The 13,995-nt window shown below is 41.0% G+C and overlaps 1 protein-coding gene across 6 annotated transcripts in view; it reads right to left on the reverse strand.

Annotated features, from left to right (window-relative positions):
* RBKS (ribokinase) overlaps positions 1-13,995 on the reverse strand; it is an 80,051-nt gene that overhangs the window by 38,511 nt on the left and 27,545 nt on the right. For 5 of the 6 annotated variants that reach the window (XR_015768909.1, XM_028099366.2, XM_028099364.2 and 2 more), the window contains exons 5-6: positions 11,867-12,031; positions 3,715-3,806 (exon numbers count right to left, since the gene is read on the reverse strand). Coding sequence is in view for 5 of the 6 variants with exons in the window: in XM_028099366.2 (XP_027955167.1) it covers positions 3,715-3,806; positions 11,867-12,031 (257 nt within the window). In the remaining variant the exon portion in view is untranslated. The remainder of the gene's footprint in view (positions 1-3,714; positions 3,807-11,866; positions 12,032-13,995) is intronic. The other variant, XM_028099372.2, reaches the window with a different exon arrangement.

Consider the following 13,995-nt stretch of genomic DNA (forward strand, 5'->3'; position numbering starts at 1 on the left):
GTGTTAACTTTATTTGCTTCAGATATTTCTCTTTAAAGGAGGTAAATCATGTTTTTCATAGGTATTATTTGGCCATGTGCTTCTTCCCTTAATATAATTTCATTTGTGCTGATATGCGTAGCTCTTCTTCTGTTGAACTGCACAGTATTCCATTCACTACAAATATATTGCAAATATACTACAGGTTAAAAAAAATCTATTCTTTTTATGGACATCAATTTTTCCATTTTCCCCTTTTACAAGCAACGAACTACTGGATATTCTTATCACCTATATGTACTCTTTTTTCCTCTGGCCATTTAAAATATTTTTGTCTTTACGTTTCATTTTACGAAGTTCCATTAAAATGTATGTTAGTAGAGAGTTACATCCATTTATCTCAGGTGATACTTTTTTTTAAAAGAAGATTTTACTTATTTGTTTGAGAGCGAGAGGGAGAGCAAGTGGGAGCAAGAGAGCATGAGCAGGGCGAGGAGCAGAGTGAGAGGGACAAGCAGATTCTGTGCTGAGTGTGGAGCCTGATGGCCGGGCTCGATCCCATGACCCCAAGATCATGACCTGAGCCAAAACCAAGAGTCGGACGCCCAACCTACTGAGCCACCCAGGCGCCCCCGGTGGTACTTTTAATACACTTTTGTTCTGAGGACTCATGCTCTTCCTCAGTTCTAGACAACACCTTGCAGTTTTTCCTCTAATATTGCTTTTCTCCAGTTCCCTCCCTTCTCTTCTTCTTTCACTCCAATTACATGTATGTTAGAGCCGCTCGAGCTGTATTTCATTTCTTTAAATTCCTCCTTAATATTTAAAAAAATTCTTTCTGCGATACTTTCTAGGTGAATTGAGTTTTTCACTTGTTTGTGAGTTGATGAATTCTCTTTCAATTCACCAATTCTTCATTCCAGTCTAATGTCTATCTTCCTAATGAGTGTTTTATAGAAATATTTCAAAGGTGTTTTTTCATTTTCAAGATTTCTAATTGATTGGTTTTTAGATTCACATATCATTGCTTTGATCCTGTTTCTCTTTCACATTTAACTTTCTATTTTTTTAATGAATGAGAACCTAATCATATTTAAAGTCTTTTTTGCATTGTTTCATTATTTGAATTTCATTCATGTTAGACAGTTGATTTTGTTGGATAACTCTTGAGCATTAGGTTTCTTCATTTGCAGGCTCATGTTGCTCTCTGTGAGTTGGGGAATCCCGCACTTCAGCTCCCACGAGGCTTATCCCTGCCTTTCCAGTGGTTTTGTAGTTGCATCCATCAGGCCCCTGAGGGTCTCTAAACCAGAGCCAGGTGTTATGTCGGCAATATGGAGTTCCTGTTCTGCTGTTACCAGTGATATTGCCAATCTAGTCACATTCCCGGTCATCAAGTTAGCAGTTGGCTTGATTCCTTCCTGATCACAGGCAGTACCTCTGTCCTCCTGTCTCCTCAGCTTGGGTAGCTTTACATAATGCTGTAGTCCCAGGTAGCAGGCCTAGCAGCTTCCTTTACTTTTTTGGTTAGCAGGGGAGCCTCAGCCCAGCCTCTCTGGGGTCCAGCAGTGGGCACTGCTCCAGTCTCCCATGAGGGGCACGTTTTTAGTGCCCATGACCCATTGGACGTCCCTACCACCTAGCACACTCAGGGCTGAATGCTCTAGGATTCTGTTCTCCTTCTGCTCTGGGAGTTATCTTATTTCGGAGCTTGTGAGTATCTTTTCATTGTCTCTTGTATATTTATATATTAATGGTTTGTGTATGGAGCAGAGAGAGGTTTTTTCTTTCCTTTTTTTTTTTTTTTTTTTTTTTTGAGAGAGAGCAGTAGGGTGGGGAAACGGAGAGGGAGAGAATGAATCTTAAGTAAGCTCCACGCCTAGCACAGAGCCCGATGCCAGGCTTGATCTCATGACCCTGAGATCATGACCTGAGCCAAAATCAAGAGTTGGATGCCTAACCAACTAAGTCACCCAGGTGCCCCCAGAGAGGGTATCTTAAAGCATGAATTTACATTATTATCATGATTAGAAGTCCTCCATAAGAACATTAAGCTTTAAAAATTTTTTTTTTCTACTGAGTGTTTGAGATCAATTTTCTTAAAGATCAAAGTTTGCTCATTTGTTCATTCATTCAAAAAGCACTTACTAGGTGCCAACTATATGCCTCGTACAATATAACAGATGGTAATTTCCAAAGATAACTCCATCAATGTATATCACATCGTAGATGCTCTTTTCACACTGTGACAAGGATAATCTTCTATTGAGAGGTGGGGCGAGAGGGCAGGCCTTCTTGCCTCAATCAATAGAATGGGCCAGAAGGGATACTGCGTGACTTCGAAGTAATAAGTAATTTGAGCTGTGATGAGTGTTTGAAGAATAAATATAGGGCTCTGCAAGTATGTAGCAGGCAAATCAGGTGGCAGTGGAGGGTAATCGCACTTCTTATTGGGAAATGGTTACTATTTCCCACAATCCCTTTCTCCTAGCAGAAGGCCTGGCCATGGTGGTTGCTCCAAAATATTGTATAGCCTATTGTGATTTGTTAAAATTAGTCTCCTTGTGGCAGTCTTCTTTTTCGTTTACTTCTGTTCTGAGAGACAACAAAAAGGCAGGTCAGGAAATCCTGGAAACATCCATTCAGTCTTTGGCCCACATGGGCAGTTACTATTATAGTTCTTTTATGTTTTTATTTATTTTATTTTATTTTATTTTATTATATTTTATTATGTCATGTTAGTCACCGTACATTACATCATTAGTTTTTGATGTAGTGTTCCATGATTCATTGTTTGCGTATAACACCCAGTGCTCCATGCAGAACGTGCCCTCTTTAATACCCATCACCAGGCTAACTCAACAGGAAACGACACATGTTGGCGGGGATGTGGAGAAAGGTGAACCCTCCTACACTATTATAGTTCTTTAATTACTAACTTTCTCTCTCTGCATGTTGCATTGTATCATATGTCCTGCCTCCCAATGTTGAGAGAGAGCTCTGGTCTAAAACTGTCTGGCCAAGAAAGGGAGCAATACTGAAATTTTCTTCCTAAAATGCTTCAGAATGAATGGCACAATCTGAATGTATTGGTAGATATCTTACACAGCTCTATCCATTATGACGCTCAGATGGACTGATAGGGCCCTCTCCTAACAGAGAGGCCCCCGAGGTCCTTCCCGTGGCATCAATGGAGCACCTCTATCCACCCCTGTGGTCACAGGGTCTTCACAAGAGAAGGTGGCAAATGCTCCAGGGGTTGTCTATTACTTAGGGTTGTTGGACGAGCTGATTTTGAATTTCAGATAAATAACAAATCATTTCATAGTACAAGTACATTTAATATATTATTTGCTGTTTATCTGAAATTCAAATTTAACTGGGCATCCTGTATTTTTATTTGCTAAATCTAGCAACTCTAATACTAATTAGTCCATAGAATGTAGAATTAAAGAAGTAAACAAATCACCAATAGTGTGAAGGCAGGGAGAGGACTAAAATTAGCTGAGGTTGATAAGTGCCAGATTATGGACATGACTCAGAGAATCTTTTTGTTTTCCCCCTAGGACTCACTAATTTCCTTTTCTCCACACCCCAGTTAGTGAAAATTGTTTTCACTGGGTCCAAGAATTTACATGCAACCAAGCTGATGTGGTTAGTCCTGCCTCTTTCCTTTATCCACTTGCATGAAAGTCTTTGGCTTCTCATGGAATGAGTAAAACGTTCCATCCTTACCTCAGTTTCATTGCAGCAGAACACATCTGAGAGGGTGTAGAAGCGAGGGTCCAGGTCAGCAACAGCAGGAGCTGGATTGAACAATGTTTTCACTGTAAAGGAACGGAAAGGGGGTTCAGTGGTCACCATTTTTAACATGGTGCGCTTACAGTCACTAAGGGAAATCCCCTTGTGCAGCCATTTTCCCTATTACATGAAAAATCAACTTAGAAAAGTCTTAAATCTCAATCTTCACGGTGACCTAGTACCAGCCCCTTATTTCTATTTGCTCCATTTTTCACTTTACAACATTTCAACTTCAAGGGCAAGCGACAGTATTACAACCAAGGTGATTACAAAGTTATGGCAAAGACCAACAACATTAAAGAAAATTTTAAATGCTGTGGCATGAAAGGACATGTATGAATGTGAACATTCAGGTTGGTGTGAACATTTTTGTTCATAAACCCATTTTCCAGGAAAGAAAAAGAGAGATGTTAGGAAAGAAATAATGAAGAAGTAAAAAATTTCCTGATAAGAACAGGATGTAGGAAGTTCATGTACATATGTAGGTTCTGAACACCTACGCATGACTTCCAAGTACATCACGATTACTCATGCAAACATAGACTTTAAGAATTTATTTTTAAGTAATCTCTACACCGAAGGTGGGGCCTGAACCCACAATCCCGAGATCAAGAGTCGCATGCTCCACCAACTGAACCAGCCAGGCACTCCAAACATACACTTTTCACAGAAGCTTACGTTCTTGGCAATCTGGGAACATAAAGGAAAGCTTGAGAAAGGAGGAGAAATTCAATCTGAGGCTGACAGCTAGCTCAGACTAGAAGCCTACAAGAGAAGGATGGATGGCGATAGCAGAAGCAGGGAAAATGAGAATGTCACAGTGTTACAGTGTCAGAAGAATTTTTACATTTTTCAGAGGAGAAAAGTGAGTTTCAGAGAGATGAGGTCAAAGGTCATACACTGGGCCATGGTTAAGCTGGGTTCCCATCTGGGGTCCTCCAGCTTTAAGTCCAGTGTTTGGTCATCTCTCTAGGCCAGGACTACTTATAGCAGCACAAGCCCCCGTCCCAATTTACAATATTTTAAAACAGTCTTTGGGGTGGAACTTCGTAAATACATATTTTTTTGCAAGTGTTTAGAGATTCCGTTCACAGGAAGCTCCCCCTTTGTCAAAACACTTACTCATCCACCAGAGGACCCAACTAGATTGGTTGGTCTTCTTTTCCTCTACCCAGGTCCACTGATTTATGTGTTTAGTGACCCCAATCTACTATAGACCCATAGAGTCAAATCTCCTAGCTGCAGTTCTCAAAGACCCTTCTAGAACAGTGGCTCCCAAGCTTAGGTGCACATCAGCATCACTAGGAGAGCTCATTAAAGTGCATGACTTTTGCCAAGATGTCCATCGACAGATGAATGGATAAAGAAGATGTGGTATATATACACAATGGAATATTACGCAGCCATCAAAAGGAATGAGATCTTGCCATTTGCAACGACGTGGATGGAACTGGAGGGTGTTATGCTGAGTGAAATAAGTCAATCAGAGAAAGACATGTATCATATGACCTTGCTGATATGAGGAATTCTTAACCTAAGGAAACAAACTGAGGGTTGCTGGAGTGGTGGGGGGTGGGAGGGATGGGGTGGCTGGGTGATAGACATTGGGGAGGGTATGTGCTATGGTGAGCGCTGTGAATTGTACAAGACTGTTGAATCACAGATCTGTACTTCTGAAACAAATAATGCAATATATGTTAAGAAAAAAAAAGGAAGAAGATAGCAGGAGGGGAAGAATGAAGGGGAGTAAGTCGGAGGGGGAGATGAACCATGAGAGACGATGGACTCTGAAAAACAAACTGAGGGTTCTAGAGGGGAGGGGGGTGGGGGGATGGGTTAGCCTGGTGATGGGTATTAAAGAGGGCACATTCTGCGTGGAGCACTGGGTGTTATGCACAAACAATGAATCATGGAACACTACATCAAAAACTAATGATGTAATGTATGGTGATTAACATAACAATAAAAAATTTAAAAAAAGTGCATGACTTTTGGGCTCCACCTCAAACCCACTGATCAGAATCTCTTGGGGAACACGTGCACGGATGAGTTCCCCAAGTGAGTCTTCCGCAGTTCTCGTGGCACGGAACCTCTTGGGGAGATGCTCATCAGCACGTGGCTGATGGAAACTGCCCACTACTTCTGCCTGGTGAGGCTAGCTAGTTTGCCTCTATACCTTCATTAGTCTTCACATTTTGGTTTGGTCAGTGGATCTTGTCCAGTGGTTTACAGGCTAACACGATTCCCACATTTTCATTATTTTAGAATCCAGAATGTCCACCCACAGAAATTCTATGGTATATTTTTGGCTGCTTATATTTTTGTACAGGTTACTGTGCAGCTTAAATTAGAAAATGGGTGTAAAAGCCCTATGTAAACTGTAGAGTGTTGTACAAACGTAAGGGATTATTACTGTTATTATACTGTCCTTCACACACAGCCCGACACCCCCGCCTGTCCACCCATCTCTTTTGCCTTCTGTTGGAATTCGTAGCCTGGCAACGGTCTCTCTCATTGGTGTTCCCGCTTTTGCAAGGTCTTAGAGATGTCAATTATGCATAAAGGCCCTCAATGCCCAGCATTGCAACACACCTATTTACTTTTTATGGTTCCAGGACAAATACCATGGCTCCCTATTTTCCTCAAACGGTGAATTGAAAAAGCAGTGCTCATATATTGTGATCTCCAAATCTGCACGCAAAGGCATTTGAGCACAGGGTAGAGCAAGCTACCAGTATGGAACAACAGCATTGAGCCATTCTTTTTTTTTTTTTAATTTTTTTAAAGATTTTATTTATTTGAGAGAGAGAGAGCGTGAGCGGGGGGGAGGGGGCGAGGGAGAGGGAAAAGCAGACTCTCCGCTGAGCGGGGAGCTCAATGTGAGCCTCGATCCCAGGGCCCTGGGATCATGACCTGAGCCGAAGGCAGACGCTTAACTGACTGAGCCACCCAGGTGCCCCAGCATTGAGCCATTCTTATAAAAGTTCCATTTTATCTCAAAAGATCTCTGATCCAGCAATTCCTTTTTCAAACCTATCCTACAGAAATACACAGGCATGCAAAAATGAGGTCCAGTGATATTCAGCTCTGCTTTAACAGAAAAAAACCAAGAAGAAACTTAAGCTTCATCAGACAGGACTGGTTAGGAAAAAAAAAATACCTCTAATGGAATACTCTGCTGCTGTTAGAAAGAATGAAGCAGATCTCTGTTTTGTCACAGAAAGATTTCTATAATTTGTAAGCGAAAAAGAAGTTTTGTAATAAAAACTACAGTATGACCCCCTCTTTTTTTAATAAAACAAAGCATAATTATATGTGTATTTACATTTATACACTTGCATAGAAAAGAGTCTGAGAGGTTACTTCCTAAACTAATAAGGGATTAGTTCTAAAGGGTGATGGGAACCAATCTGACCACAGATTACCTGGTATACACCAGGCAGAGACAGCATTCTTAAAACATGTATAATACCTTACATCAAAAACCAAGTACATTGTGAATGAAATGATATTAATGTCTGGCTGGTGCTTCTGAATATAACCCAAGGTTGCAGTGTGAGGGGGTGGGGAGTAGTGAGCTGGGGTGTAAATGCAACAGGATTGGCCATGTGTTGAGAATTATTGAGGCTAAACGATAGTATATGTGGGTTTACTGTCCTATTCTCTGTATGTCCATATATATTTGAAATTTTCCACAATAAAAACAAATTTTAAAGAAACAGTTACACTGAATTTTAAGCAATAAAAAGAGTTGCTAGAATGAGAAATCCTGCAATTTAATTTGACTGTAAACGTTGTATAAAAATCAGTCAAATCTTATTTGCTTGTATTTTATTGAGGGAAAGCATTCTGACCAATGCCGGACAGTAATAGGCTGGATGCATAGGCTTAGAGTCTGACTAGTAACTAAATTTAGGGGAAAATGAAAATGCTATAAAGAAAGGATTCTTCTTTGGCTCATGCCACCATAAATAAGCATAAACACTTCACCCTGATTAAAAAAAAACGTGAAGAATGAGTAGATATCGCTAATCAAAGAAGAATGCACATTTGTGATAGATATGGTGGGAAAAAATGATATCATCCTGGAATCATGTAAAAATAGAGACATAAGCGGTACCATGGAGTAAGTTGGAGCTGCAGAGTGACTGATAGCACCCAACGTAATTATTATTCATGACAACGTCCGACAGGCTAAACTCCTGGTGGTCTTCACAGCACGCCAATGGCCGGCACGAGAGCATCAGTGAGGAACTGGGGAGGCCTCTGAGGGCAGCTGCGTAGGTGCAGAACCAGGAAAACGAGGTGGAAGCTCAGAATGGTGTCACCATGCAGGGAAGGAGCTGGACAGTTAAGAAGGCTCTAATAATTAGCTCAGAGAAACAGGAAGAAAGTCACCCTAAGTAAAGAAACCACGGGAAGGCTGGGGTAACCAAAACGCTGGCTTGGCGGTCTCCCTTGAGGGGTTGTTTTCTGTGAGTTGAGTGAGCAGCAGAAACACTCCACCAACTTGGGCCACGGGCTGGACAACGTCACCGTGAAAGTCAAGGTGGCCAGCCAAGAAGTTTGGTTTGCCAAATGGACAAGGACTGAAGTGTCATTAAAAGATATTCTGTATCCTACCTAGAATTCACTCTTGGCGATCTTACAATGTCAATTATTTATAATCGTTCCTGTCATGTTCCATTTGCTTTGAAATGGATATAAACACCAGACCCGACATGCGTAATTTCATCACAAGCAGCTGCAGCACCAGCCCTGCCGTGGGCCTGCCTCACAGCATCATGACCAGTGGCCGTCGAGGGCCACTGGTTCATTTCTGATGTTGCATGTGCTGTCCCTTTCAAACCAATGCTTTCCTGTAGGTGAAGTTGAGAGAGTTCTGAAACTGTATGTTCAAAGATGGAGGGGGGGTCTTTTCTCTCTATATTTTAACAACTATATATAATCCAGTCATACAATGTGTTTAACTCAGAATTCATTACTTTTAAGAAGGACAGATAGGGGAGCTGTGATAATAACCCACAGAGGAGGAGGAGGACTTTACCACTTCTTATGGATGGAATACTGCCGGTTATCACACGAAACAAGTCTCGCGGGGCAATGGCCAGGACCCGCAGTGCTCAACACATCTCTAAGCGTTGCCTGCTCGGCTCTGTGATCAGTCCATTCATACATCCTGACGTGAAGCAGCTGGGACAGCTCTCAGACCAGTTCTCTTGTTTCACAGAGGCCCAGAGCGAAGAACTGACTGACTTGCGTGTGGTCCCCCATTTACTAAGGGATGGATTCTGAATTCAAAGCCAAACGTCATGACTCTCAAACCAGTGCTCCCTTCACTATATCAGTCTTCTCTGACGTGAGAATGAAAACACAGTAAATTCTCACACACACACACACTCATGGTATAGAATCTAAGCTGCTTCTGGCTGGTTACTACCAAGTGAGGACCAGCTGAGTTCTGGTCAGCAGAGTACGTGTGCATGTGTGTGCAGCGTGCGTGTGTTTTATGGGAGCGGGTAAGGGACGCATTGCAGAAAGCACTCTAGTGTCTCTGAGGAATGAGCAGCAAAAACACTCGAAGCTGAGGCTACATGTTGAACAGTGTTACAGTTTGTGGATTTCATTTTTCTTCATAAAGGCTCAGTTCCTTGGAGTCAATGGGATGTGGCAGTTTCTTTAAAGTGTGTTCTAGAACACATAACTTGGGTCTTGGCCTCTGAAATCTGGGTTTCTACAATGATCTTGGTTGAGCTAATTACTTAAACTCAACAAGTCTATCTTCCCACCTTTAATTTGGGAGAATAATGCCTGCCATATCTTTGTCATAAGGTTTTTCTGAGGACCAAATATATATGAAAGTACATGGAATTCATACTGAGACATGCTGGCTCTTAGTAAAAGCATGTTGGCTAGTGCTCTTTGGCTTACCATCACTACCCCTGCCCATTCCCTCCCAACCCCCTTTTTTTTAATGCAGGGCTTGAATTCACGACCCTGAGTTCAAGACTTGAGCTGACATCAAGAGTCAGATGCTTCACCAACTGGGCCATCCAGGCGCCCCATACCCCTGCCAATTCCTGATGCCCCAGGTCCTCCAGCTCTTCACCTGGCAGAGCTTCCTGGAAGGTGATGGAGGAAGCATTTTTGGACACACCCAAATGACAGCCCGAGGTCAGGCTGTCTGCCCATCTGGACAACTCTAGCCTCACCTGTAGTGGCTGTACCTTTCTCTCCTCCACACGCTGGGTAGTTAACATGTAACTAGACTAGGACAGAGGCAACAGTGATCTCTGAGAAGCAAGGGAGAGTAGTAAAAGTAGTTAGATGAGAATATGCCCTGACCTATGGAAGGCAAGACAGGAGCAAGAATGAAATGGCATGTTGTATTCACATCGCTCAATTCACAGGAGTGCAGTGCAGGCAACGCTTACCATAGCTTTAGCCTCTATCTGTGACACTCTGAGAAAACATAACCAAATGGGTTTTGGCTTCGAATTCTTCCTGACAGCTTCGAGTCCATTAAAAATACATTAACTGTCAGTGAGAATTTGCCATGGCACGTTGTTTTGCCAAGAGGAAAATTTGTTAAATCCGGACATACATTTAAAAATTCTCTACAAAATCATTTCAAGTAACTTACTTTCATTGCTATGTAGAACGCTGTAGACTTTGGAAGAAATCACTTATACAAACACACACACACACACACACACACACACACACACACTTCTTTTTATTCTCTTTTTAGTTTTGTATCTTGACAAGAAAGTTTTATGTGGAAAAGTCAGAGGTTCTCTCTCTCTCTTTTTTTAAAGATTTTATTTATTTGACAGAGAGAGAGCACAAGCAGGGGGAGCAGCAGGCAGAGGGAGAGGGAGAAGCAGGCTCCCTGCTGAACAGAGAGCCCGATGTGGGCTCGACCCCGGGATCACGAACAGAGCCAGAGGCAGGTGCTTAACGAACGACTGAGCCACCCAGGCGCCCCAAAGGTTCTCTCTCTTAAGTCACGTACTCTGCTTGACAGAACTACAGTTGCAATATCAAAAGGAAGCCATTGTTTTAGAGTGGCAACTTTCGCTTTTGATTTTTTTTGACCAAATGGTGCTGCGATCCGGATATTACCCTAATTTAAATTTAAAGAGAGAAGTGAAAAGGAGAAGAAATTTGGGATTTATTGAGATTTATTACATCATGCTCAGCATCATATTTTATTTTGTTTCATTCTTAGAAGAACAATTCTGTAGGGGAGTATTTCTATATGCATTTAACAAACAAGGCTCAGAAACGTCGGATAATTCTGGAGAGACCGCAAAGCTAAAAAGGAACAGAAATGGGATTCTAACTCAGAAGATGCTTTGCGCAGGAGTCAAGGGTGAGCAAGAAACAAACACAAAGAAACTATGTGGATTTTTAAAGAGTTTGTGATTTGCTGGGGGCAGAAGTGGGGAGTGAGTGGAACGACAGGGAAATCAACCTTAGCCATGTGCTGATAACTGTTGATGCTGCGTGAAGGGTTTTACTATGCAATTCTGCCTGCCTGTATGTTTGAAAATTTCCAATATAGAAGGTCAAACAAAACCAACTCACTGCTTAAAAGGACATTGACAACATAGAAAATACTACATATAAATAATCTTTTGTTGTTTACAGAGCAGAGATGGAGTATTGTAAAAAGGAGAAAGAGCTAATTTTCAATTCCTAGATACATTTATCAAAACAGACCCACCTGGGCCGTCATGATACGTGACATGCAGTTTGGCCTCTGCTTCTTGGGAAAGCCATCATTCTACTGTTGGGCCCTGGGCTGCTTTTGAGGTTCTAGTCACTACTTGTATTATTTCTGCTAACTAGATTGAGGATTTATATTGCGGGATATCGGTAGTGCCACTCAGGTTATTTTTTTAACCTATTTGTAAGCTTTTCTCACATTATCAAGAACTACAAGAAGACCGTGAATCTCACAGGTGGGAGGAAGCATATTTTACTCCAGGGAAAGTACTGCTTTGCTTAACTTGAAAGGCTACCTTTCTCTATAACAGTGATAAAAGCTTTTGTAGGAAGAATAACAAATATGTAAAATCACCTCCATTGCTGTGGGCCATTGTCAGGGCTTCCAAAGACGTTTCTGGAGTTATTTCTAACTGGCAGATCATGACTTTGGCTCTGCTAATGGTCCTGGCTGCTTCCCTCAGGTCTTCAGTATTCAAAAGTAAATTTGCTCCAGCTACTATAACGATGATATTCTGGCCTATAAAGAATTTCCACATATTCATGTTAAAAACCAAGCGATGATATTCTGCAATGTTACAATCACCCTTACAAAGTCATAATGCTAAATGTGTTTTAAGTCTTAATTTTGACATTTCTAGGTGATTCCGGTGTAATTCTATATTCCTACTGTATCTTCTTTTACAATATCCCTGCTCTGTAGGTTTAATATTATTCTGATAATTTTGAGTAAAATCTAAAACATAATTCCCCTATCAATATTCTTATATGCAAAGAATACTAGCTGGAAAATGATATGTAACATAGTTAAAAATGACTGGTACAGAGTATGTGGTAAAGATCCAAATCCAAAATGACAGATGTCATAATGATGTGTACGAACAGGAGTAAACTTGCCCAACAGTAAAAACTAAGGCTTTGTAGTATGCAGTCAGTTTGTGTGTGTACCTTAGGGTATTCTGAAAATCAAAACAGATTTTATAATATCTAACAGATGGGAAATTGTGCCAGATAACCTAAGGTCAAGAGAGGGATATCTGACCCTATGGAGTACCAGATCAAACCGAAGCTGAAGTAAGAATCTTATATACTCATTACTTGGACCCACTCTCAACAATCCTACCTAAATGGGGAAGAAGTGGGGGTACATTTTATCTGTGAGGTGAGCCCTCAAGAGCTGTGCTGTCCCATATGAGAGTCACGAGCCCAAGCGACATGTGGCCGTCGAGCACTTGAAATGTGTCTGGTCTAAATTGAGATGTGCTTCAATTGTACAATGCACAGCAGATTTTATTTTTATTTTTTAAAATTTTTTTATGATGTTCAGTTAGCCAACATACAGTACGTCATTAGTTTTTGTTGTAGTGTTCAACGATTCATTAGTTGCATATAACACCCAGTACATAGCAGGTTTTAAAGACTGAGTACAAAAAAAAAAAAAAGGTAAAATATCTCAGTAGTTTTTAAGAACATTTTGATTACATGTTGAAAAGACTATTTTAGATATTTCAGGTTAAGTGAGTATATTAAGATTAATTTTACCTATTTGACTTTTTAAAATGTGGCTCATGGAAAATTTCAAAGTATGTCTATGGCTTGCATTATATTTCTTTTGGACAGCACTGATCTAGAGGGATGAGTTGTAGTGGTCATTTCTTTTTTGTGCTCCAGGCTGCTTGTGATGATCTTGTACAGACATGACCTAAAATTACCTCTGAACACAGAACACATGTTAGCCTATCATCTTACACAGATGTGTCTGTTGGCCACAAGCAGAACTTAATAAGGTGGGGATGGTTCAGCATAAACCCAATCTTGGCACTGGAAAAATTCAAAGTACCCACACACTGAAAGACAGCATATCTCCTTCCTTTTCTCCTTCAGTGACCTTATTCTCTCTGCATGTGTGCTGCTGACTCCTGGATCTACGTTTCTGGCCTGGCCCTGGCTGATAAGCAACAAGACCAAGACTACAGCTGTCCAGTAGACACGGCCATGGCCAGATGATTCATGCCTCCAGTTTAACCTGTCAAAACTGAATTCTTTACTTTACCTTGCTACTCATTCCTTCACTTAAGGGAGCTGATGGGTCCCCTCTCTGGGTATTTGTGTTAGCTCCTCTATGACAATCTATAGTCTCAAGGGCATTACCATATGCGATATATAAATCAGACAAGTTCTAGCATAATAGGCACTCAATACACAATATTAAACTATATCTTTGCATGGAAAGTGTAGTTTCTTGCTACATCGATAAGGAAGAAATGGAACTCGAAGATAGTCCCTAGAACACAAAAAAGAAGTTTAAGACGGAATGAACTGCTGTTGACAGCAATAATTACTTAAAATTTAGCTGAAAGTAATGAACACAGACTGTCTATTGTTAGAGTGAAAAATTTTATCTTCTTTAAGTGGAATACATTTTTTCATTGTTATTGCAACTCTGGGATCACTAGAATAGAACTAAAAATACCATATCTTCTG

Source organism: Eumetopias jubatus, unplaced genomic scaffold, assembly GCF_037043125.1.
Source record: "Eumetopias jubatus isolate StellerSeaLion01/CBP00866 unplaced genomic scaffold, mEumJub1_p1.0 scaffold_9, whole genome shotgun sequence".
Classification (NCBI taxonomy): Eukaryota; Metazoa; Chordata; class Mammalia; order Carnivora; family Otariidae; genus Eumetopias; species Eumetopias jubatus.